At 40.1% G+C, this 25,608-nt stretch overlaps 2 protein-coding genes and 1 pseudogene across 5 annotated transcripts in view; 1 reads left to right on the top strand and 2 right to left on the bottom strand.

Moving 5' to 3' along the window:
- Positions 1-955: 955 nt before the first annotated feature.
- On the bottom strand, positions 956-1,079 carry LOC120890182 (small nucleolar RNA SNORA51; annotated as a pseudogene).
- Positions 1,080-3,914: 2,835 nt separating this feature from the next.
- Positions 3,915-6,131, bottom strand: LOC144377230 (uncharacterized). The gene is made up of 2 exons (XM_078047334.1): positions 5,529-6,131; positions 3,915-5,103 (listed from the first exon to the last, which is right to left on the bottom strand). Exons 1-2 carry the CDS (start codon positions 5,807-5,809, stop codon positions 5,082-5,084), a joined length of 303 nt encoding a protein of 100 aa, XP_077903460.1. The 5' UTR covers positions 5,810-6,131; the 3' UTR covers positions 3,915-5,081.
- Prdm10 (PR/SET domain 10) overlaps positions 4,827-25,608 on the top strand; it is a 99,529-nt gene continuing 78,747 nt past the window's right edge. For 3 of the 4 annotated variants that reach the window (XM_078047331.1, XM_078047330.1, XM_005330732.5), the window contains exon 1: positions 4,908-5,095. The gene's annotated coding sequence lies outside the window, so the exon portion shown is untranslated. Of the gene's footprint in view, positions 5,096-25,608 lie in introns of all 4 variants that reach the window. The other variant, XM_078047332.1, reaches the window with a different exon arrangement.

Genomic DNA, 25,608 nt, shown 5'->3' with positions numbered 1-25,608 from the left:
CTAAAATTCAGCAGCTCCAAAGAACTTAGTTAGTCCTAGCACTCTTGTCTTTCCTATATATATTCTCTTTCTCTTTTTTTCAGTATTGGAGATTGTTTTTAGCCAGATTTTTTGTTGCTGTGGCCAAAAAGACCTGAGAAGAACAATTAAAAGAGGAAAATATTATTTTGGGGCTCACAGTTTCAGAGGTCTTAGTCAAAAGGCTGGCCCCATTCCTTGGGGCTGGAGATGAGATAGAACATCATGGGGAAGAGTGTGGTGGAAGAAAGTGGCTTAGGACATAGCACCAAGAAGCTGAGAAAGAGAGAACAAGGACAAAATATAAACCGCAAAGGCACACAATTAGAGACCCACCTCCTCCAGCCACACCCTACTTGCCTGTCAGAGGATTAATGTACTGATTAGGTAAAACCTTTCATAATCCAATCATTTCATCTTTAAACTTTTTTTGCATTGTCTCACACATGAGCTTTTGGGGGACACCTAATATCCAAACCATAACAGTGATAGAACCCAGGACTTCACACACGCCAGGCAAATACTGTACCACTGAGTTACATCCCCTGTCATTATTTTATTTTATGTTATTTTATTTGACAGAGTTTGGCTAGATTGCCCAAGCTGGCCTTGAACTTGAAATCCTCCAAGGTAGCTAGATTTATAGTCATGTCAGGCTTCTGTTTCTTCTCTAATCGTCATTAGATGGCTGCAACTAATTAGACCTCAGCTAATATGTATTTGGGCAATGCTCCAACTCTGAACTACATCCCAGCTCTAAGTCTATGTAGCTAAATAAAGCTTAAATTTGGTGATTTCAAAATTTTATTTCCAGCCCCTATTCCTCCCTTGAAACCCAGCTGCCCTTATAGTGTCTCTTTTTGGATTTCTGAAAAAAATATTTCTTTCTCTCGCTTTCTTTCCCCTCCTTCCTTCCCTCCCTCCCTTTCTTTCTCCTCTATGTCTCCCCATTCACAATACAGACCAGGCACAGGGCTTGGGCTGAGGTGTACAATTGGCATACTCTCATCTTTCTATATAGTTAGTATAAGAACATAGCCTTAGGTAAGTATTAGGAGGCCCCAAAAGATACTTCAAACTTAATATAACTTCTTACAATTATCTAACCATATTTCTCCCATTCTTTCTAGTCTCAGTTAAGATACCAGCATTTACTTGGTCAAGTCTCAATTTTTTTTTTTTGGTAGGGGGAGTACCAGGCGTTGAACTCAGGGGCACTCAACCATTGAGCCACATCCCCAACCCTATTTTGTATTTTATTTAGAGACAGGGTCTCACTGAGTTGCTTAACACCTCACCATTGCTGAGGCTGACTTTGAATTCATGATTCTCCTGTCTCAGCTTCCCCAGCTGCTGGGATTGTAGGTGTGTGTCACCATGCTGGGCTCAAGTCTCAATTTTTTAAGTAATTTTTGATCATTCTCTTGTCTTTAGCAGCAAACATCCCATATCTTATCCATTTGCAAGTTCTCTGGTTTCATCTCCAAAATATATCTGTGCTTACACATGTCCCCTCATTCATGCTCCTGTTTTGGTTAAGATCACCATCATTTTCTACTTAGAGCACATTGAAATATATATTCCTTGCCTCTAGTATCTTGTACCCTCCACCAACAAAATAAGCATCAGAGTGGCTAGAGTTATCTTAGAAAAAAAATTGTTTCATTCCTTTGCTTAAAATGAACTTAAAACAACTCCAATACCACAAAGTCTTACATGATCTGTTCCCTGGTTTCCCAAGTTGTCTTGTATCACTATGACCTTTGTCCTGTGTTCAGCAACTCTGGTCCCTTCATTTTCTTTTTCTTCTCCTTCTCCTTCTTCTTCAAGTGTATCAGAGTGAAAGTACCATAAAGGCACAAATTTTTGTATTTTTTCCTTTGGTCTGTTAATTGATGAATCCTAAAGAACCTAATATATGCCTGACATACAATAAGCACCCAATTAATACTTTTTCAATGGAAAATTGAATGAATTTGTGCACACCATACTACTTTGAAAAAAAAAAAAAGTCTCATGGCTTTTCCATTTGCTGTTCTCTCAGACTGGAATGTTCTCCAAGATCTTAGCATGACTGGCTACCCCCCCACCCCCCAATCATTTAACTCTCAGCCCACGTTAGTATCTTTTAGAAAGGAGTTGTCTGACCCCCTGTTTGAATTGTCAGCATTCCCAACTTTTTTGTATTTCTTGCTTTATTTTCTTCCCAGAATTTATAATCACCTGGAATAATGATAATTATTATGTGTATTATAACACATTATATCAATTATAATAGAGAAATTATTATTATGTTTATTATGATATATTATTATTATTAGGTACTAGGAATGTAACCCGGGGCACTTTTGCACTGAATTACATCCATAGTCATTTTTATTTTTATTTTGAGACAGGGTCTTGCTAAGTTGCTTAGGGCCAGTTGATGAAGCTGGCTTTGAATTTATAACCCACCTGCCTCAGCCTCCTGAGTTGATGGGATTACAGTGTGCTACTGTGTCTGGCTATCACCTAAAATTATTTATGAATTTTCTTAGGTGGCTCCCCTGGGACTGGAAACTCCATGAGAGCAGGGAGTTAATTTTTTGTTGTTGTTGTTCCCTCTTCTATCCTCATTGTGTAGAACAGTGACTGGTACACAGTACATATATGATAAATATTTTCTGTACACCACAATAAATGGCTTATACTTTGTAAATTTTTTTACCTATATTTTATTTATTTGTTTTTATGTGGTGCTGAGGATTGAACCCAGCGCCTCTCATGAGCCACAACCCCAGCCCTATACTGTGCAAATTTTAAGTAACTATTTTAAAGCCACATAAAAAGCAGATTCCTAAGATTCATTTCAGACAATCTTGAATAAAAACAAGCTGTGGGATGCTGTCTACTTGTAATATTTGTATACTTCTAAGTTTTAGAACATTTCTTTAAGTTCGTGAGGATAACTGGGACACTCTGGTTCAAATAGGCCCACATCTCATGATGAATGTTCTTTTGGTTTCTCCTGTCATTTCTGGTTAGCAGACCTCAGAGACTTCCAATTCTAATGAATCTCAAAAGGAATTCTCCTCAGAGGCCAAGGGTTATAAGGCGTGGGAGCTTTTCTCCAACCTTTGGCATTATATGTCACTCACAACACTAAAAAGAGACCATTTTAACGACTCTCTTAGCCAATATATTCATTCTTAAGGCAAATGACTTCCATGTCCACATGTAAAGAGTGAATAATGAATATCAGTAAAGAGTGAATAATGAATATCACTTCTCACCAAAAATGTTAAAGTTTACCTCATCAAATCCCCTTATATATTTTTTCATTAAATTCAATTAAATTCAGCAAGGTTTAATACTCTTAACCTTTATTTATTTATTTTTTTGGTACTAAGGATTGAACCCAGGGGCACTTAACAGCTGAGCCACACCCCCAGCCCTTTTTATTTTATTTTATTTTAAATTTATTTATTTATTCTAATTTGTTATACATGATGGCAGAATGCATTATTTATTTTTATTTTTGAGACAGGGCCTTGCTAAGTTGCTTAAGTCCTCACTAAATTGCTGAGACTGGCCTTGGATTTATGATTCTCCTGCCTCAGTCTCCTGGGATCACAGCCTGCCTCACTGTGCCCAGCTGTCTTTGAATTTTTAAAAACAGAACACTCTCCTCTTCTTTCCACTATTTTCAATTATTTAAACAAATCAGTAAAGAGAACATCAAATGAATTTTAGTTTTTCCCCTTGTAGATATTTTCTGTTCTCAAGTGTCCACTCCCCCCATTTTCTCCTTTTTTTTTTTTTTTTTTTAGATAATAGTTTAGCCAGTTTGTAGGTTTTATCATCAGCATTCTGTTTAAGTTCTGGGCAGTGTACTAAGGAAAGCACTTTACTCAGTATTTTAAAGACAGATCTCATTTAATCTTCAAAACGTGGATGAGAAAACTATTCCCTGAAAGTACAAAGGTCCAAGGTCTTTGAAATCTAGTTGCCTTCCCTATTGCCAGCGGGTAGTTAGAATTGAGGTTTGTATTCCAAAGCCTGAGCTCCTATCTACTTTGTTGCCCTTTGAGAAGGCAACTTTAAGAGACAATAAAATGTGGAAGTCTGAGGTTGAGAAATGAATGGCTTAAATCTCTTGTTTAACCAGAGTTAACTAATGCTTCTCAGTGTTTATGGAACTCAATTTAATTTTCAGAATGGTAAAGGGGAGAGGAGAGATGCAGTGTAGACGTTTTCTGGTTTGACAGGGACTGAGCGCAGATAGGTGCCCAAGGACTGAAAGGTGGATGGGCTGCGCCTGGGTCAGCGGGGCGCACCCAGAAAGACTTAAGGCAGAGGCGTGTCCTGGGCGCGCTGAGCCTGGAAGAGTTGTGGTAGTGTTTGGTTTTCGCCCGCGCTAGGCTGGCAGGCCCCTTGGGATGAAAACTCCTGATGGGGCGGGAAGGCCCTAGCTGACGCCTGTCCCGTCACAGCCCTGGTGTGCTCCCAAGAACTCTGAGCCTCTCAGGCGTGCGGGAATATGGGCTGGGAATCCCCGCGCACAGTCAGTCCTCTTATTGTGGACACACCGCTGGATATTTTCTTCCACGGTGTCCAGGCCCCAGAGGGGGCTTGACCCTGAATGCAAAGAGTCGGGCTTTCTGATTGGCTTAGAGTACAAACGCAGGCGAGCGCCGCCTGAGACCCGCTCTTCGATTGGATTTTACGTGAACAGTAGAGCACGAAATAAAGAGGCCTTCAGTCATTGGGCCATTGTGTGAATCTCCTTTTGGCTTCTCTGCCGACTGAATAAGCGTCTCAGGATCTTCGTCATGACTCTTAAATCTGGGCCTGTCAGTTCGCCCCAGCGTTTCTCGTCTCTAGGCACGGCATGGAGTTTACAGAGTGTAACCAATCATATAACGTCGAGATCAGGTTGCCAGGCAGATTATGCTAATAAGGCCCCGCCTTTTATGCTGCTCCCACTCTGCGGCGGGAAGAACCACCTGGAGGTGGCGGGGGGGTTTGATTTCCATCACCCCTAGGGAGAGAGGATCGGGGACCCGCTGATCTTCCAGCTCCCCTCATCCAACGTCGTGTAAGTACCTAAAGGATTAAGGGAACTGGATAAGCCAGGGTCCAGAGTACCCCATAGTCTGGGAGGGTGTTTCGTCTTTGCTTAGTCCCACCCAAAATGGCGCCCAGCTCTTTCCGCGTCTCAGAGCCCGGCCGGGGCCAACCGACCGCGGACCCGGGTGTGGGGGGGGAATTGATGGTGGTGGGGGGGAGAAATCCCGGCGGCACCGCCCGATGGTACAGTCCAGCCGGGGCTGGGACAAGGCACCTCTCTCGGGGTGGGGGGTCAAACCATCTACACCTTCTAAGGGGAAAAGGGCAAAACCTCCTCCGGGAGGCCCTCCTGGCGCTGCATTCAGCGATGGCTTCAGCGCCTCCTCGCCCCTTCCTTCCCCGCGCTCAGACTCCCCCCTGCGACCCCCGAGTGGCTAGCACGCTCTGCCGGCCGCGCGCACCTCTCCTCCCCTGCCCGCGTTGGTTGGGCCGGGACGGCGGTTGGGCTGCCTGCGCGTTCCGGCAGCGGCGGTTGTGCGGGCGCGCGGGGTGCGGCGGCCTGTCTCCGGCGGCCAGTCTCCATCGGCTGGGCTCCCATGGCCGTCGCGGGGGGTGGTGGCGCGGTCTGGGCTTCGGGGCTGGCTGGCGGGCCCGCGGCGGGCGGGCAGCGGGCGTGCACGGCCGAGGTCTGTAGGATGGGGCCCCAGCTTTGTTTGGCGAGGCCGGGCCGCCCACCTGCCATGGATAGCTGGTCCTCCAACCTTTATTTACCAGTTGGCGTGGCCTGGACTAGGGAAGCCGCTTTCAGTTGTTTGGGACGGCCCTGTGGGACTGTCCTGTGAAAGCCGGGTTCGGGTGGGCAGGTCGGAGGCCAAGGTCGTGCTCCCGGCCTTGCTCCTGACAGCCTGCGCCCACGGAGCAGTGCCAAGGCCGGCGAGGCCCGTCGGTGTTCGGGAGCGGGTTGACCGTCCAGCCGACTGTCAGCTTTTATTAAGTAAAAACTTAAGTGTGTAGCCAGGTATTAGGTTTTAAGTGAAATGGAATAGTCACCGTCTGCCCTCCAGGCACATGAAGGCGGTTTTGGGTTTTGCTTTGTTCTTTTGGTTTTGCTACTTAGAATAGTTAGATTTTAACCCATTTTTCAATCAATATTTGTGTACACTTAGAGGAAGAGGAGGGGTGGCTTTGTGCTGTCATCTAGGATTAAACATCACTCAACCGAGTCCCGTGTCTGATTCGTCTCGTTCACCTGTTCCAAGTTTTGACCGCTAATCATCCCTAAGTTTTTTCTTTCTTTCTTTCTTTTTTTTTTTTTTTAACTCAACAGTACTTACCTTCATTAAAACATCACTCCTGTTTTGTGGCTTCTTTTTCTGACTTGTATCCCTCTTTGATGTAATAACTCCACGGCTGTAAGCTTCTTGAAGGCAGGAGGATATACAGTGTTACACTGTATTCTTTTGTATTTATCCATTCCACCGCCAGTATCACAGTAGCTTTTACATTGGACATGTTTATTTGTTGCTCTAGAATGAAGAAAACAAGATTAAAACGAAAATTAGTATTGTTTGGGGGGGCAAAGCAAAGTGTTTATATAGTCTGGTGTATTAATCAAATTAACTTTTGATGTGTTTACTTTTCCCAAATAATTGTGAAATCAACGTAAAACGAACCATTTTAAAGTGAATAATCCAGTGGCATTTAGTAGAAGGTTTACATTTTGTACTTTGGAGACATTTTTTTCCTGCCAGCAGGGGTGGTGGTGGTGCTTGCCTGTAATCCCAGTGACTAGGGACACTGAGGGCAGAGGATCCCAAGTTCAAGGCCAGCCTCTGCAATTTCTTGAGCTACTGTCTCAAATCTGTAGGGCTAGGGAGTGTGGTTCAGAGAACCCCTCCTGTTTTCTGTATTCCAGAGCTGGGTCGTGGGGGGGGGTGGGGCAAAAACTGGCTTGTGAATCCTCTGATTCTGTAAGCACTCAGTTTTAGCTATGTTATTTATTTTGCAAGGGTGCTGAATTGTTCTATTCTTCCAAAAAAGCCATTTACTTTCTCTAATATTTTACAGCTTGCTTTGCTACATAATGTGTGCATTCTATGTTGTAAATCTAAATGTAGGTGAGGATGTATAATGTATAAGGCAAGGTCCTTGGATGCTTTTAGAAATTATGGTATGTCAATCCAATGTAATCCCAAATTGATTGGCATTGCTTCAGCTTCCACTTGCCTGTTTTTCTTCTAACAATAATGCATCCATGGTAGAAAATATAGAAAGAGCATTAAAAAACCCTAAATTATAGAGATAATCCTGATATTTTAAAGTGTTTTTAATCTTTGTGCATAAAATATCTGCACAAATGTAGCATTTAAGTGTAGTATCTATTTTGTTTTAATAGGTTCCTAAAGATTTCACTGATGATTTGCCACTTTTTTAGTAGTTTATCCCATTATTTGAAAAGGGAGCATCATGAAGTTCTTTGCATTAAAAGAATATTTTATTTGGAACCAGGGCACTGCACCACTGAGCCACATCTCCAGCCCTTTTTAAAAATTTTTACTTTGAGACAGGATCTCACTAAGTTGCTTAGGACTTTGCTAAATTACTGAGGCTGGCTTTGAACTTGCAATCCTCCTGCCTCAGACTCCTGAACTGCTGCGAGAATAATATTTTAATACATTTCACCTTTTAAAAGCTTCACCTAATTGATAGTGATAGGTTTTTGGATAACAAGCAGAATTAATCAGAGCTGAAACTACTGAGCTGTAATTTTAGTTTCCTCAATAAATTTACATATTAAGCACTGGTAAATAGAAGGTAGCTGGATAATTTAAACTTGGTAAAAATGATTTGGGAAAAACAAATATTAAATCTCCTTGTTTTAGAGTTTGTTTTAAACTAGAAAGCTAATGTACTTTGACCTATTGCCACTAAAATACACAGTCTTCTCTCAACCCCACCTGGAAGAGTATAAACACACCCAGTTCAGCAATTTATTTTTCACAAGCAGAAGTTATTGTTTAAATTTGTCCTGGAGCTGGGCATGAGCCCCACCTGTAATCCCAGCAATTTGGGAGGTTGAAGTAGGAGAATTACAAACTTGAGGCCAGCCTCAGCAACTTAATGAGATCTGTCTCAAAAAAAGGGCTGAGGATGGAGCTCAGTGGTAAATTGCCACTGGGGTATGGCATCTACTATTCCCCCTCTAAAAAAATAAGACAATTTGTTGTAGGTACTTTAATAAATTAATGAAGAGAATTTGGCTAGTGATTTATTAAAAAATTGAGGGACTAGGGTATAGCTCAGTGGTAGAGTGTGTACTCAGCATATGGGAGGCCCTGAGTTCAGCCCTCAGTATCAGTACTACCACCTCCATTATCACCACCATCACCACCACCAACAAAAAAAAACACACAAAAAAAGGGAGGACATTTTCCACAATGGTCCTGCCCTGATTCTGGAATTTGGAAAGGAACAGAGGGTTAGTGGAGAGCTCTTCATTATTTTGGTCCATACTGAAGATGCTTTCCTTTTCCCTATCTGGCATTAAGCTGTTTAATTCCATAATATTAGAACTAAGTACCCCTGGTTTTTGCCCACTTTTACAGTCTGACTCTGATGTTACAATTCACAGTCTGTTACTTGCTGTGATCTTTCGAAGAGCTATCCCTTAGATCTGACGCGTCCAGTACTGTAGGCACTAGACTACCTGTGGCTCTTAAACATTTGAAAGTGGCTAATGTTGTATGTGTGAAATATATAACAACAGATTTTTAGATTTAGTATGAAAAATACACCTCAGTATCTAAAATATTTATTACATGTTGGCTTGATTTAGATAAAATATATTATTACAATTAATTTCACCTATTTCTATTCCCCCCCAGCACTGGGGATTGAACCCATGGTTGCTCTACCACTGCGCTACATCCCCAGCCCTCTTCAATTTTTGCCACAGGGTCTCACAGAGTTGCTAAGGCTGGTTTCAAACTTGTGATCCTCCTGCATCAGCCTCTCGAGTCCCTGGGATAGGTGTGCACCACCACGCCTGGCAGAAGTGAATTCATTAAGACATTAGAAATAGTTTCAGATATCTTTTTCTTCTGAAAAAAAAATTTTTTTAAATGACTTACAAAGGATAGAATTTTATTTAACTAATTGTTCCTGAGGCTGGAAGTGTAAGAGCGCGGTGCTGGCTCCTGGTGAGGGCCTTCTTGCTATATCCCAACATGGGAGAGGGTATCACATGGCAAGACCAAAAATTCTTTTAAAAAGCAAATCCTACCATTCCTTGAAGATTTTTGAAGGCAGTTTGTTAGGGGTTATTTTCAGTGTTGCAACAACCATGATTATAGGCACTCGTAATATAATGTTCTTCTGGTAGGGGAATAGCTATAATTCCTTTGACTAACTATTGCTTTGTGTTTGACTAATTTTTGAAGTATCCTTTCCAAGGCACCTGTTTGTTTATATTTAGTTCTTAACATGTGACATATCATGATAGAAATGTTCAATTTTACAAATGAGAAAAAGATGACAGAAGTTTAGTGAATTAGACAAGAGTGGGGAGATAGCCAATAGGAACAAAGGGCTGGGTTCTCAGTCTCAAGCAATGGTACATGTATTAATGAGGTTTCAATCTCTTTGTCTTTATTTGTTCATCTCTTCCTTTATTCCATTGAAGTTGATGAGTTCAAAATTACTCTGTATTATTTATTTATACAGTGATGGGACTAAATTCAAGGCCTGGACAAACTAGCCAAGCACTTGACCACTGGACTGTTACCCCCACACCTGCCCCTGGAGTTTGAAAACAGATTTTTTTTTTTGGTACTGGGGATTGAACCCAAGGCTTAGAGCACACTAAGCACACTATATCACTGAGTTACATCCTTAGCCATCCAGTCTCTGGATTTTAAATAGTTCATCATTTGATAAATGTAAGAACTTACAAAGAGTAATGTTTAAGACACTTGTTTATGTGACATGCAGGTTATCTCAAGTATCTTAAACCTGCTGAAGTGAGAGATATAACTACGATATAACTATACTATATAATTGTATTTAAGAATTAACATGAAATTATGTAGCAGCCATCGCTTTTTTTTTTTTGGTACCAGGGACTGAACTCAGGGGTACTTGACCACTGAGCTACATCCCCAGCCCTATTTTGTTTTTTATTTAGGGACAGAGTCTCACTGAGTTGCTTAGCGCCTTGCAGTTGCTGAGGCTGGCTTTGAACTCGTGATTCTTCTGTCTCAGCCTCCTAAACTGCTGGGATTAAGGCATGTGCCACCATACCTGGCAGCAGCCATTATATTTTGATGAATTTTGTTTCATTTAAAAATTTTAAGGAATTTTACATTCATATTTATATATATTCATCCTGTGTACTCTATATGTGTTGGTTAGCTTTCTAAATACCCAAGAAAATCAGCTTGTAAAAAGAAAAGGTTTATTTGGCTCAGTTTTGGAGATTTCCAATCCATGTTCGATTGACCCCATTGCTTTTGATCCTGTAATAAGGCAGCAAAATCATGGCAGGAGCATGTTAGAGGGGCAAAATTGCCCTCCTCATAGCTGGGAAGTAAAAAAGATGAAGAGACTAGGGTCCCACAGTCCCCCCCCCCCCTTGATGACATGCTCCTAGTTACCTGGAGACCTCATTACCTTTTAAAATTTCTACTACCTCCTAATAGTACCAAGCTGGGGATCAGGCCTTTAATACATGGACTTTTGGGAGACACCCAAACCATGCCACTTGGTAATTCCACCCCCCCCAAATTATATCTTTTCATATATCATTTAAAAAATAATACTTTTGTTCAGATCCATGACTGAGTGGCTGGCTTTCTTTCTTTCTCTCCCTTTTTTTCTTTCAAACCAAGAAGTGCACTACCATATCTCCAGCCCATATTATTTTTTGCTTTGATACAGGATCTTGTTAAATTGCCAAGGCTGTCTTCAAACTCATCATCCTCCTGCCTCACTTCCCAAGTCATTGGGATTACAGGTGTGTGCTTCCACACTGGGCTCAAGTCAGCGGTTTTTAACTGTTATAAATCTCATATATATGTGTGTACATATATGTAAATATTTGTTTATATTTACACATATGTAAATATAAATATATATGTATGTATTTGTGAAGCTGAGAATTGAATTCACATTTCTAATAAATATATGAAAAGATTTTCCATTTTAATAGTAGCAAAGGAAATGCAAATTATACCCACAATGTAAATGCCTTAAAACTGTACACCTAAGTTAAGGTAGGCAATACCAAATCCTGAGGATGTTGAGCAGTAGAGACCCTCATACATGGTTAGAAAGAGTATAAATTAGTGTAACTACTTTGAAAGACAATTCAGCATTATCAAGAAAATAAAAAGCCTGCTGTAAACCTAGCATATCCATTATTAGAGAAATATATGCTCTTGAGAACCAGAAAAAAATACTTGGAGTAATTTATTTTTATGATCTGAATTGATTCAATTAATATTTGAGGGTTTCTATGATCTGTACACATAGCAGTAGATAAATGCTATTTATATTCTCCTCCTTTGCTGAATATTGTTTTTTACTGCTGAATATTTTCACAAAATATTCTATTCAGTGTGTTCTTCCATTTTCCTAAGACAATGCTGTACATAGAACAGGCATTTGATAAATACTGTGTTTTTAAAAAGTATTATTCAGTTTTTTACAGTGGGAACCTTTCACTATAGGTTTATAATTGCCCAGCTCCCGGGCTGTTGAGCAATTTGCTCAATTAAATCTGCTTGTGTGGGTTTAGTAAATTACAACCTCCTCTAGTTTCCTTGAGATGAAGTCTAGCCTCTTGATTACATCATCTAGTGGGAGACAAGGAGACAGTAGCCATTCCATTTCCTCTTGGGGTTCTTGGCAGCTTTGCCTAGGGTGAAAGCTGTTTCTGGGGAAAGGAAAAGAGGTCCAAACTCTGTAGTAATAAATATCTTGGGTTAGATCCCACTTAGTGTTACGAGCATGGTCAAGTAACCGTTCTTGGTTGTGGTGAGAATTGTTTTGAAAGCTAATATTTAAAGGACATCTCACAGTGCCTGTACCTTATAGGTGCTCAGTAAATGGCAGCAGCTGTAATTGTTACTATTCATTAGTTGTTTACTTAAGTAGCTGCCTTTCTACAGTATACATTTTGAATCAAATGGCCTATGATTATGCTGATTTTTTTTTTGTAGTTGAAGATGGACAGCATACCTCTATTTTATTTGTTCACTTTTATGTGGTGCTGAGGATGGAACCCAGTTACTCACATGTGCAAGGCAAGTGATCTGCTACTGAGCTACAGCCCCAGCCCAATTATGCTGATTTTTTTTAAAAAGAGCTACATTTGTTAAGAGATTACAATTTTGTAATTTCATTTAACACCTTCAATGAATTTGCAAAGGAATCTAGCATGTCCTACATTATACCTGAATGAAATGATCTAGTTATGTATTTGCAAAGAATACTTACTGATGAGTGCTCTAAACCTGAAAGCTTCTATTTTGACTCTCAATGTAGGAAAAAAATGCTAATTACCATAGTTTGAAAAGTCTATCAATTTGAATTCCAAATATATTTTCTGGTGAAATATATTGGGTCAGAGCGAACCCATGCTTATAGTCGAGATGTTTATTCCCAAGTCAATTGTTTAATAATGGAAATAAAAAAGACTTTCAAAATGGTCAACATCTTTACCCATCATGGAAATGCAAAATAAAACTACATTGAGTTTTTCACCTTGTCCCAATCAGAATGGCTTCTTTTTTAGAATATACTATTTTGATACCAAAAAAACCAAGCTGGGCAAAAGCCACTGAACTATATCCCCAGCCCTTTTTTAAATTTCATTTTGAAACAGGGTTTTGCTAAGTTGCTTGGGCTAAGTTGCTGAGGCTGGCCTCAAACTTGTGATCCTCCTGCCTTAGCCTCCCGAGTCACTGGTATGATAGGGGAGAGCCAACAGTCTTGGCCTTTTTTTTTGCTTTGTTTTGTATTGGGGATTGAACCTATAGCTTCATAGCAAAGTACACACTGTACCACTGAGCCCCTGCCTAAGATTTTCCCTCCCACTGTTTTGCAGTGCTGGGGATAATATGCCGGTCCTCTTATATGCTAGTGCTTTACCATGAGTCACACCTCCAACCCAAGATTAAGTTTTTATGTTGTCAATACCTGCCTTTTTTTTTTTTTTTTAGAATTTTTAAAATATTTTTAGTTCTCGGCAGACACAACATCTTTGTTGGTATGTGGTGCTGAGGATCGAACCCAGGCTGCACGCATACCGCTTGAGCCACATCCCCAGCCCAATACCTGCCTTAATATGTCTTCTACTTGGGTTCACCATGTTGTTAATCAAATACTTATATTTTTTAAAAATTTTAATTAAAAAAATTTTTTAAACTCTTCTTCATTTCACATTTAGCTTTGCTAACAAGGGACTGAGGATGAGGAATGGGAATTTGAAAATGAAAATCAGGCCACATTAACCTCTTTACAACAGGTAGGAATTAGATATTAAAGGGAATTACTTCAGACTAATATCTTTTTGCTTCTTAGCCTTGGGTCAGAGTTATGTTTCAGTCTCTTTGAACTAATGACTGTATTTTTCAGAAGTTGAGGAAGAGTGAATAGTAATTAAATTGTTTTTTTCTTACGTTAATTAGGAAAACTATGCTCTAAAATACTTTTCTTCTAAGCAATTATAATACTTACTTTTTTCTTAGAATATTTTGAAACACTTGAATTTATTAAGGAAACAGATTAACACTTAAGACTGTGCCTCTTTTTACATAATGCAGGATTTTATCCTAAGGACTTGGGTTTGTGACTTAAGTCATAGTTACTACCCAGAATCACTAGTAAGGAAGGCTTTTTAGGCCATAGATGACCCACCTGGGAGTCTCCTAGTTACTGCAACTGCTAATTCAACAGAAGAACTTAAGATATGTGGGGCAGATACTTTCCATGCAGAGGTAAACCAGAGCCATAGATGCTATCTATCTCCCTACCAGTTGTTTTGTGAATGAAAGCTGCTATTGAGAAGGGACCTGGGCATGTTCTTGGAGCTTTTGCAAGTCTAGTATCCATAGTGAAAAACATGAATGTTCAGTATTATTTAGTGAGTCATCTGCAGCAATCTGTCAGTTTTCAAATGTCCTCTGCAAATCTGTGTTTACATTCAGGTGTAAATTTGCCTGTAACTATGTGGTAAAGGGAAGCTAGGAGGTAATCCCCATGAGAGCAGTCTGGTTGGCAAAGAAAACAATTATGTTCACCATAATTGGACCCCAGCCTTCTCTAAGTTCTGAGATATAAAGATCATACAGATATTAGGGAAGATGGTGATTTGTAAATTTTGTTTTTAGTTTTTTTCTTTTGGTACTGGAAATTGAACCCAAGAATGTTTTGCCACTAAGCTACATCCCCAGCTTTTTTTTATTTTTATTTTGAGTCAGGGTCTTACTAAGTTGCTTAGAGCCTTGCTAAGCACTGAGGCTGGCTTCAAACTTGGGATCCTCCAGCCTCAGCTTCTTGAATTGCTGGGATTACAGATGTGTGCAACTGTGCCTGACTTGCTTTGTTGTTTTGAAAGAAGATATACAAGTTTTACTAAGTTTTGTTTACTAATAAAAAATTTTTTTTAAAGGTGGTGACTTTGGCCATTGATAGTTTGTGTAAGAATATTTATTAATGTTACTAAGTCAGAGTAGGAATTCAGAGCTTTAATCTTTGTCCAGTGCTTACCAAAGGTGGTCTGGCCTCATTGTAATCAGGCCTTCATGTTACTTCTAGAGTGATTTCACAAATTGTCACTGCTATGATGAGGTATTTTTCTTTCCCTGCTGTGCAGGAGTTAAGCCAGATTTGGCTCATTTAAGGATCACTTGGGGAAGTTTATAAACATTTTTGTGTTTCCTTCTACCCCTGTAATTAATTGCATTACCATCTTCAGGGTTGAGATTCTGGAGTTTGTTTTTCAACTAACTCCCTTTTTGATCCTAGTAAAACTAGTCTACAAACTTTATAAACTGTAGGCTAATTGAATAAAGTTTAAATTCTTCACCTTGCACTGTGGCCTTTGTAGACCTTTTTAGATCCATCCTAACTGTTTGAGGCTTTTCTCTCTCATAGTCACTAGTCCCTAAGCATATCCTTAATTTCTTGCCCTGGAACTTTCTCAAAAAAACTTGTTAAAAATGCACTCATTGGGGGCTGGGGTTGTAGCTTAGCAGTAGAGTGCTTGCCTAGCATGTGTGAGGCTCTGGGTTCCATCCTCAGCACCACATAAAAATAAATAAATAATATGAAGGTATTGTGTCCAACTACAACTAAAAAAAAAAAATTCATTGTTAAAAAAATGTACTCATGTTTGCTCTAATGGCAAATATTATATACCCCTTCCCCTTCTCTATATATGTAAAGTCTCTTCTTTTTATTTTTTAATTTGTTCTAATTAGTTATACTTGACAGTATAATGAATGCATTTTGATACATTGTACACAAATGGAACACAACTTCTTCCTCTGGCTGTACATGGTTCAGAGTCACACTGGTAGTGTAATCATACATGTATATAGGGTAATAATATCTGTTCCATTCCACTGTTCTTCCCATCCATATACCCTCTCCCTTCTCCTCATTCCCCTATGCACAATCCAAAGTTCCTTCATTCCCTTTTCCCCATTATGGATCAGCATTTGCTTATCAGAGAAAACATTTGGCCTTTGGTTTGGGGTTTGGCTTATTTCGCTTAGCATGATATTCTCTAGCTCCAGTCATTTACCTGCAAATACCATAATTTCATTCTTCTTTAAGGCTGAGTAATATTCCATTGTGTATATATGTAGCGCATTTTCTTTATCCATTCATCAGTTGAAGGGCATGTAGGTTGGCTTTATAGTTTAGCTATTGTGAATTGAGCTGCTATAAACATTGATGTAATGTGGCTGTGTCCTTTGGGTGTAAACCGAGGAGTGGGATAACTGGGTCAAATAGTGGTTCCAAGTTTTCTGAGGAATTGCCATGCTACTTAGTGGTTGCATCAATGTGCAGTCCCACCAGCAATTTATGAGTGTACTCTTTTCCCCACATCATTGCCAACACTTATTATTGCTTGTATTCTTTTTTTTTTTTTTTTTTTTGGTGCTGGGGATTGAACCTAGGGCCTTGTGCATGTGAGGCAAGCACTCTACCAACTGAGCTATAGCCCCAGCCCTTATTGCTTGTACTCTTGATAATTGCTATTCTGATTGGAGTGAGATGAAGTCTTAGAGTAGTTCGATTTGCATTTCTCTAATTGCTAGAGATGATGAACATTTTTTCATATGTTTATTGATCGATTGTATTCTTCTATGAAGTGTCTGTTTAGTTCCTTAGCCCATTTATTGATTGGGTTGTTTTTTTAGTGATGAGGTTTTTGAGTTCTTTATATATCCTGGAGATTAGTGCTCTATCTGAGGTAGGTGTGGTTAAAGATTTTCTCCCATTCTGTAGGCTATCTTTTCACGTTATCCATTGTTTCCTTTGCTGAGAAGAAGCTTTTTAGTTTGAATCCATCCTATTTATTGATTCTTCATTTTACTTCTTTTGCTTTAGGAGTCTTGTTAAGGAAGTCAGATTGTAAGCCTGAAGATTTGGGCCTATTTTTTCTTCTATTAGGTTTAGGGTCCCTGTCCTAGTGCCCAAGTCTTTGATCCACTTTGAGTTGATTTTTGTACAGGGTGAGAGATAGAGGTTTAATTTCATTTTACTACATGTGGATTTCCAGTTTTCCCAGCACCTTTTGTTGAATAGGGTATCTTTCTCCAATGGTTGTTTTTGGTGCCTTTGTCTAGTATGAGATAACAGTATTTATGTGGTTTTGTCTCGGTGTCTTCTATTTTGTACCATTGGTCTACTATTTTGATGCTAATACCGTGCTGTTTTGGTTACTATTGCTCTGTAGTATAGTTTAAGATATGTAAAATTTCTTGATGTTTGTTTCCAAATTGCTTTCAAGAAAGTTTTATTAAAAAATACAAATGGGGGGACGTGCTGGGGTAGCTCAGTGGTAGAGTGATAGAACCTTGCATGTGGAAGGCACTGGGTTTGATCCTCAGCACCACATAAAAATAAATAAAATAAAGGTATTGTGTCCATCTACAACTAAAGGTATTAAAAAAGAAAGTATGTTTTAGCTGGGTGGGGTGGTGCACACTTTTAGACCCAGCAGTTTGGGAGGCTGAGACAGGAGGATCATGAGTTCAAATCCAGCCTCAGCAATTAGCAAGGCCCCAAGCAACTCAGTGGGACCCTGTCTCTAAATAAAATACAAAAAAGGGCTGGGGATATGGTTCCCTGGTTTAGTGCCCCTGAGTTCAATCCCCAGTACCAAAGAAAAGAAAAGAAAAAAAAAAAAAAGAAAAGAAAAAAAAATGCTTTGGGCTGGGCGCTGTGGCACATCCCTGTAATCCCAGCAATTTGGGAGGCTTGCACATAGGAGGATTGCAAGTTCAAAGCCAGCCTCAGCAATTTAGCAAGGCCCTAAGTAATTTAGTGAGATCCTGGCAGGTGCTGAGGTTATGGCTCAGTAGTAGAGCACTTGCCTAGCATGCATTCCATCCCTGGCACCACATAAACAAATAAACAAATAAAATAAAGGAATTGTGTCCATCTACAACTAAAAAACTTAAAAAAAAAAAAAGGGGGCTAGGGATGTGGCTCAGTGGTTAAGTGCCCCTGGGTTCAATCCCTAGTATTCCCCTCCCACACACACACAAAAATAGTATGTAGAAAATAGTGCACATGGCGGGGGCTGGGGTTGTGGCTCAGTGGTAGCGTGCTTGCCTAGCATGCATGAGGCACTGGGTTCAGTTCTCAGCACCACATACATATAAATAAAAATAAAAGTCCATCAACAATTAAAAAATATTTAAAAAAATAGTGCACGTGGTATTTAATCTCAAACAGTAGAATTATATTTTAATAACAACAGAAAAATTTTACATACTGCTTATATTCTAAAACTTTCTCATCACTTGTGTGTCTCTTGAGACATATTCAGTGATTGTGGTTGTTTCTTGATTGCAAGATTTACTTTGTCATGTCAGATATACCATAGGACCCTGGTTTTTCTTTTCTTTTTTTGGGGGGGGTACTATTGGGGATTGAACTCAAGGGCACTCAACCACTGAACCACATCCCAAGCTCTATTATATTTTATTTAGAGACAGGGTCTCATCAGTTGCTTAACACCTTGCTTTTGCTGAGGCTGACTTTGAACCCACGATCCTCCTTCCTCAGCCTCCTGAATTGCTGGAATTATAGGTATGTGCCACTGCGCCCAGCAGGACGTATTTTTCTTACCACAGTCTACCCACACTAGTGTCCACAAGTTTTCAAATTTTTGATAAACATAGTCATAAAGTAAAAAGAAATATTTTTATATTTATTTTTATAGTCTTACACCTTTGGGATTGCTCTCAGTTTCCTATCAAGGCAGCCAGGTCTTGGTCAGACCCTGTAGAGAGGGTATACTTAGGGAAATAAATGTAACTTCTGCACCTGCTTTTTCATCCTGGGGCATTTTCTTATCCTTGAGATGGGAGAAAAGGCTGGGGAGCCTATCAGAAGTACTGCTGAGAGAGAAGCTTGAAAGCTTTAGGCAATCTTATGGAACTGGGGAGATAACAAATTTGTGAGTAGAAGGGCTGTTAAGGCAATGAGAACCCAGAGTCAACACCTAGAGAAGGGAGGTTCAGGGACATGAAGCTGGTTTTCCTTGGAGGTATTTGCTAACTAAGTTGTCAGAGCTGGTCAGAAGGAAAGAAGTTAAAACATAGCTGCATAGAAGAGGCAGGGGTTTTGTAGTTTCCTGGTGCTAAAGAGACAGAAAGTGTGGTCTGAGGCCCACTAAGGAAGAGGTGCTCTAATGTACACTGCAGAATTTCCCTTGGAGCTTTGGAAGGTCAGATGGAGGGGCAAACAGAGAGTAGAGATCAAACTCAAGTCAGCTCAGTGCTTTGCCCTCTACTCTGCAGCCTGCCAGAGGGTGGCTCTGGGACAAAGATGGTGGATGCCCTTCCTGAAGGGCATCTGGATGTTTCTGGGTATGGTGGTCTGTTCCATGAGGCAGATGTATGTCCCAAGTCGGAGGTTTATGATTTGTGCAGTTTTTTGTAGGCATGGGATACACTGAGCTGCTTTGAGGTTTCCACCTAACATCTTGTGAGAGTAAACTGGAGGATCCCTGACAGATTTCTCTTTGAAATTGTCTTCACATTTTATCAGCCAACCAGCCATTCTTTATAGAGGAAAAAGCAAACATCAAGGTTTGTCATTCCTTAGAACTCATACCGACTCTTGGTTCCTTTTGAACTCACAAGAATTTTCATGTAGGATTGTCAGGCTCAGACCCCCAAGTCTCTCAGCCTGGGTTTTTCTTTTCTTTGAGTGAATGGTAAGGATTCTTTTGAAGGACTAGATGGGCCCTGATGCATCATGAACCATCAAAATGGATGGGAGGATCTGTCTTTGTTTTTTGGTACGTGAAAAGTTCTTATCTGAACTAGGGCAAAAAAAAAAAAAAGTCCACATTTCTTGGGTTAATATGAAGAAAGATTTAATTGCATGTCTCTTTTGAAGCATGAAGAAAGGAGTGCTACAATCTTGACTGGGAAAAAAACCCTTCTTTCATAGAAGAAAAAAAAAAAACCCTTAGGTGACACTCCCTGAAGCCCTTTGTGCACACAGGAAAAATAGGTGGAGTTACTACCTGGCTTTAGGGACTGAAGGATCTGTGCCCCAGAAGGGCCTGTCAGGTCTGCTTAATTTGCTTCACTCCTGTGCTTGCTTTTGTTGACCAGTTTTCCAGTCTAGCGGGGTCTTCTTGGTTGTTTTGTTTTCAAATCTTGGTTCAGTTTTCTTCGGCTACACCGTGTGTGTGTGTGTGTGTGTGTGTGTGTGTGTGTGTGTGTGTGTTTTCTTCTCTTTTTTGCAGTGCTAGGATGGAACCCAGGGCTTTTTGCATGATAGATCAGTACTCTACCACTGAGCTATGCCCCCAGCCCCCACAGTATCTTTCCAAATGATGTCTAGAAACAAAGGAGGAACATTTCTTTTACCTTTTTCTTTTTATCAGTGCTGGGCATTGAATCCAGGGCCTTGCATGATAGTCAAGTGCTTTACCACTGAATTATATCCCCAGCCTTTTACAAATTATTTTGAGACAGAGTCTCACTGAGTTACTGAGGCTGGCCTCAAACTTGTGTAATCCTCCTGTCTCAGCTTTCTGTCTCAGGTGTGTATGTATTCCTGCCTAGCAGGAACAAATTTTTTTTAGGATGTATTATATACCTGTTTTTTGGTTGCATCAGATAGTTCAGTCTAGTAACATCAAAGAGTGCTACTCTTTTAAAGTTTTTCTTCCATTGTCTACTCACCCAGTTTTTGTTTTTGTATGGGGGATTGAACCCAGGGACATTTTATCACCGAGCTACATCCTCAGCCCTATTTATTTATTTATTATTTATTTTTTTTTCGAGAGAATTTTTTAATGTTTATTTTTTAGTTTTCGGTGGACACAGCATCTTTATTTTATTTTCATATGGTGCTGAGGATTGAACCCAGCGCCATGCGCATGCCAGGCGAACTCGCTACCGCTTGAGCCACATCCCCAGCCCCTCAGCCCTTTTTATTTTTTGAGACAGGTCTAGCTAAGTTGCTGAGGCTGCTCACCAATTTGTGATCCTCCTGCCTTAACCACCTGAGTCACTGGGATTATAGGCATGTACCACCTCAACCTGCTTCAGTATTTTTTCATTTCTTCTGAGTTCTAAACTATTTGTTCCAGATATCAATTAAATGTAAAATCTGTACTTCTGATTGCAAATGAATGAATGCACTAGAAGCTCTTTATTTTCTTTGTAGTTGGTCTCATTTTATGATTCTCAAGTTTAACTGTTTTAAACTAGCTGCTCAGAGTACAGCACTAGTTTATTATTTAGTATAGATTATATGTTTTCTACTCATGAGTTTTGAGTTGGTGTGGGCATTAACTAATTAAATCAATTGATAAGAGTGAACTGCTTGGGCCAGTATAGCACATGGTAAGCTCTCAGTGTTTGTGAGCTGTCCTCATGTTCTGTCCCTGTGATTGGCCTTGCACCCATTGTCTTCCTTCCCCTCACCTTGCCCCGGGGTGGGCCAGAGTAGGGTCAGATTAAAGTCCTACATTTGTAGTTTCTAGTGTGGCTGGTGCATTGGGGAATTTCCCCAAATCCTGCATGCCGCATGCAGTCTGTCTGGGCACAAAATAACCGTGCTGCCACAAAGCCTTGGAGGTTCAAACAGCAACTGTTTATTCCTGAACTCTCATCGGCACTCTATACACACTTCTCGGGGACACACTCCCTCCACCGGCTCCCACGCCAATTCTCTCAGAACCCTATGGGAACTCCAAAGGCAGCAGGATCCGCCCTAATCCCAGCAGGATCCACCCTAATCCCGGAGCAGGGTCACCTTTCAACCATTCCCTCTAGCAAAATGCCAAGCGTCATTCCGACTAAACTGTGGCTCTCAACACCTGCATATAAAGCATGTGAATTAGGTCAGAAGTCAGAAATTCAAAATTGAAACCGCACACCGGAAATTGAGAATTTATGAATTAGGAAACCCAGGACATGGGGAAAAGAAGCTCTTCATATAGGTCCATAGGGCTGTGCTGATTCATCTGTGAACTTCATGAGGGCATTCTTTGCAGCCTCTCCAGTCTCTCTCTCTCTCTCTCTCTCTCTCTCTCTCTCTCTCTCTCTTCCCCCTCTGTCCTGCCCACCTCCCAAAGTGTCTTAGAGGTACCTATGTAGATAATGTATTATATAAGACCAAATATCACTGCCTTTTCCCCATGACCCCACCTCTAGTACAACTAAACACAACAGCTTAGGAAGTGAGAAAGTGATACTGAGGTTAAGTTTGATAGGGCATGAGCACTATTGGAAGTCACTGCTATTTATTGTTTGCTTACTTTGTGCCAAGCTTCTTGAAGATTCGATATTGTGACCACCCTTCTAATAGAGTTGCTGATTGGCTCTCAGGAATTTCAAAAGGGACTGTGTTGGCAACCAGCTCCTTTGACCTTAACTTTTTATTTTTAAATTTTGTGATACTGGGGATTGAACCTAGGGGAGATTTACCACTCAGGTAAATCCCCAGCCTGTTTTATTTTTTATTTTGGGACGGGGTCTCACTAAGTTGTGGAGGCTAGCCTGAAACTTGGGAACCTCCTGCCTCAACCTCCAAGTTGCTGGGGTTACAGGCATGTTGCTATTGTGCCTGTGTCACCTTAACTTTTTGTTGCTATTGCTGCTTATCATCTTGGCCAGCTCAAGGATGTAATAAATGAACAAGTAGCAAAAAGTGGGAAATTTGGGAATACCTAATTTTGCTTAAACTAACATTTTAAAAAATAGGATAGTAAGGTTGTGCCGCAGTCTGGCTGGGCACAAATCACGAGCCACTGAAGCAGGAACAAACTTTATTTTTTAACTGCAGGAAAAAACCTCACACACGCTCTTGGGGAATCCTCCCGAAAAGCCAGGAGGCTCCTGCAGGAACCCCCAGCCGGAAATAGCTCCCCGGGAAATCCCTCCTCCTGTACTTCACCAACCAATGGGAACGCCAGGGGAATCCCCGTGAGAACTCAAAATAGCGCAAGAAGTCCAAAAATAGCGCGAGAACGCAAAAGTAGCGGCAGAGGCGGATAATGCCTCGCCTGTCAATCAATACTGTTGGCAAAATGCCCAGGAGCCATACAGACTCAGCTGTGGCTCTCAGCATCTCCCCCCTTCTATTTAATTAAACAACAAGTAATGTGGCTTAGGGACCGTGCCTGTTAGGTAGTCCAATTCAACATATGGTCCTTACCCGTCATCGGATGAACTGACCTCTAGGCGTCAGCCTCCTGTCTTAGGTTGGTACCACTGCAATCGGATCATACCCGTCACTGACTACCAGTCCAGCATATAGCCATACTTGTGGATAGGCCTTTGCACCAGTGGGGGGGTGAAGTTCTTTGCCTCACCTCTATTGGCCCCCAAACTTTAGACCATCACTAGTAGAAGGGAGGAGGATGAAAAATGCCATGACACCAAGCCAATTGAGGGCTCCTTTGAAAAATTGTACCACCGGTGACACCATCAGCAAAAATACTCCAGCACTACCACAATTTGCTGCACCAACAGATAGTTCACAATGCATACAAGTGATACATATAGTCCAGGCAAGTTCTGTAAGCAGTTCAAAGTAGAGGAATCTGTCAATATGTCCATTTCCTCCGAAAGTAAGTTGACTCCTTGATTGAGCATTACTTGTTGAGTTATTATTCACTGATGCATCAGTTTATACAGTTTGTTGTGATAACTACCGAAGAAGCTGTAGTTTGGTTTTATCTTTGTCTTCACCGGCACTTCGATGAAGATAGGAATTCTGGCAATGATGCTAGGAAAAAAATTATGTAACATTCCAACAGGCACTAAGAAAACAATTTTTTGAACAATTTACATTATCCTGAACAGAATTATTAAATATAGTGAGAAGGAAAGGTGAAAGCAAACAAACAGATCTGTTAATCTCCTTATTTGTTCACATATTAAAACAATTTTCAACAGCTGTTTACCCAATCTAAATTAAACCATTAAAATCATGTGAATAAAAAAAATTTGGATCCATTTATTCATGAGCGCTCCTCATATAAGATATATGGACATACACACATACAGACATACAACACAAAACAGAAGTGTGCACACATAATATACAACACATAAGACAATAGTAAAGGCCTTGTAGCTTTACCTAGGTGAAATCTCCATTGCAGTGTTTAAAAACTCCACAGTCAAAAAATAAAACTGATCAGAAAAACATTAACCTAGGTCTGTATGAGCTCAAAAATAAAATAGAACTTTATGATGTGGGAAAAGGCAATAATAAAATAAATATTGAAAAAAGCATCCTGGTTAATCACTGTTGTAGATGTAAGAATAGCCAAACTGGAGCTCTGGATATCAGCTGTTATGGATTTGAGTCAAATCACCTTTTTTTGTTTTCGTTTTTGTGTTGGTCCATAGAATTCACTTTGGTTAGTTTCTCTGGAATCCAAATCGGCTGTTGTTCTCCCTGTAGAAACACACAAACAGAACCCCGACTCCAGACAATCACTGGGTCAGGACCTTAGTTAATCTCTCTGGAATCCAAATCGGCTGCTGTTCTCCCTGTGGAAATACACAAACAGACCCCCGATTTCAGACAATCACTGGGTCAGGACCTTTCCATTGTCCTGTTAGAATATCCTTCCAAAGTACCTTAGGCTTATGTACATTTTTTGGACACATATGCCTTTCTGCAGCACTAAGCCCTGATGAATCCAAATTTAAAAAGTTTAGAGTAAAAAGGGTTATTTTCAGTTTATCTTTGGGGGATATATACCCCTTTGCAATTCCCTCTTTTTGCTTTAATAAGTACATTTTAATAGTTTGATGAGCTCTTTCAACTATGCCTTGTCCCTGAGGATTGTATGGGATTCCTGTTATATGAGTAATGCCAAATGATGAGCAAAATTGTTTAAAAGAGGTAGAAGTATAACCAGGACCATTATCTGTTTTTAACTGTTTTGGAACGCCCACAGTGGCAAAATTTTGTAAGCAATGAGCTATAACATCTTTAGTTTTTTCTCCAGCATGAAGGGAGCCCATCAAAAATCCGGAAGAGGTATCAACTGTAACATGCAAATATTTTAATTTTCCAAATTCTGGCAAGTGTGTGACGTCCATCTGCCAAATATGGTTAGGTATCAGTCCTCTAGGATTGACTCCAAGATTAACTTGGGGTAAAAAGGTCACACAATTTTGACATTGTTTTATTATTTGTCTAGCTTGTTCCTTAGTTATTTTAAAACGCTTTTGTAAAGTATTAGCATTAACATGGAACCTTTTATGAAAATGTGTAGCTTCTTCTAGTGTAGAGAAAATATGTATGTCATGTGTAGTTTTATCTGCTAAATCATTGCCCATACTAAGGGCTCCAGGCAATCCTGTATGTGTCCTGATATGTCCTATAAAGAATGGATCTTTTCTGTCCCAGATTAGACTTTGTATAGTGGAAAACAAAGAGAAAACAGTAGAGGAAGGGGAAATCCTACCAGCATCTTCAAGGGATACTATAGCATTAACTATATACTGACTATCAGAAAATAAATTAAATACAGAATCTTTAAACATCACAAAAACTTGTAAAACTGCATTAAGCTCTACCTTTTGAGCTGATTGTTTGGGTACTAAAAATGTAAAAGTTTGATCAGGGGTAACTACTGCTGCTGTACCATTATTTGACCCATCAGTGAATATATTTGGAGCATTCATGATAGGGGTTTTTCTTGTCATTTTTGGAAAAACTACAGGATGCTTAGACCAAAAAGACAACAAAGGATTAGATGGTAAGTGATTATCAAATGAAACATTAGATTTACACATGATTATTGCCCAA

This window comes from Ictidomys tridecemlineatus, chromosome 4, assembly GCF_052094955.1.
Source record: "Ictidomys tridecemlineatus isolate mIctTri1 chromosome 4, mIctTri1.hap1, whole genome shotgun sequence".
Taxonomy (NCBI): Eukaryota; Metazoa; Chordata; class Mammalia; order Rodentia; family Sciuridae; genus Ictidomys; species Ictidomys tridecemlineatus.
The sequence above is the reverse complement of the archived record's forward strand: the minus strand, read 5'-3'. Positions and strand labels throughout refer to the sequence as shown.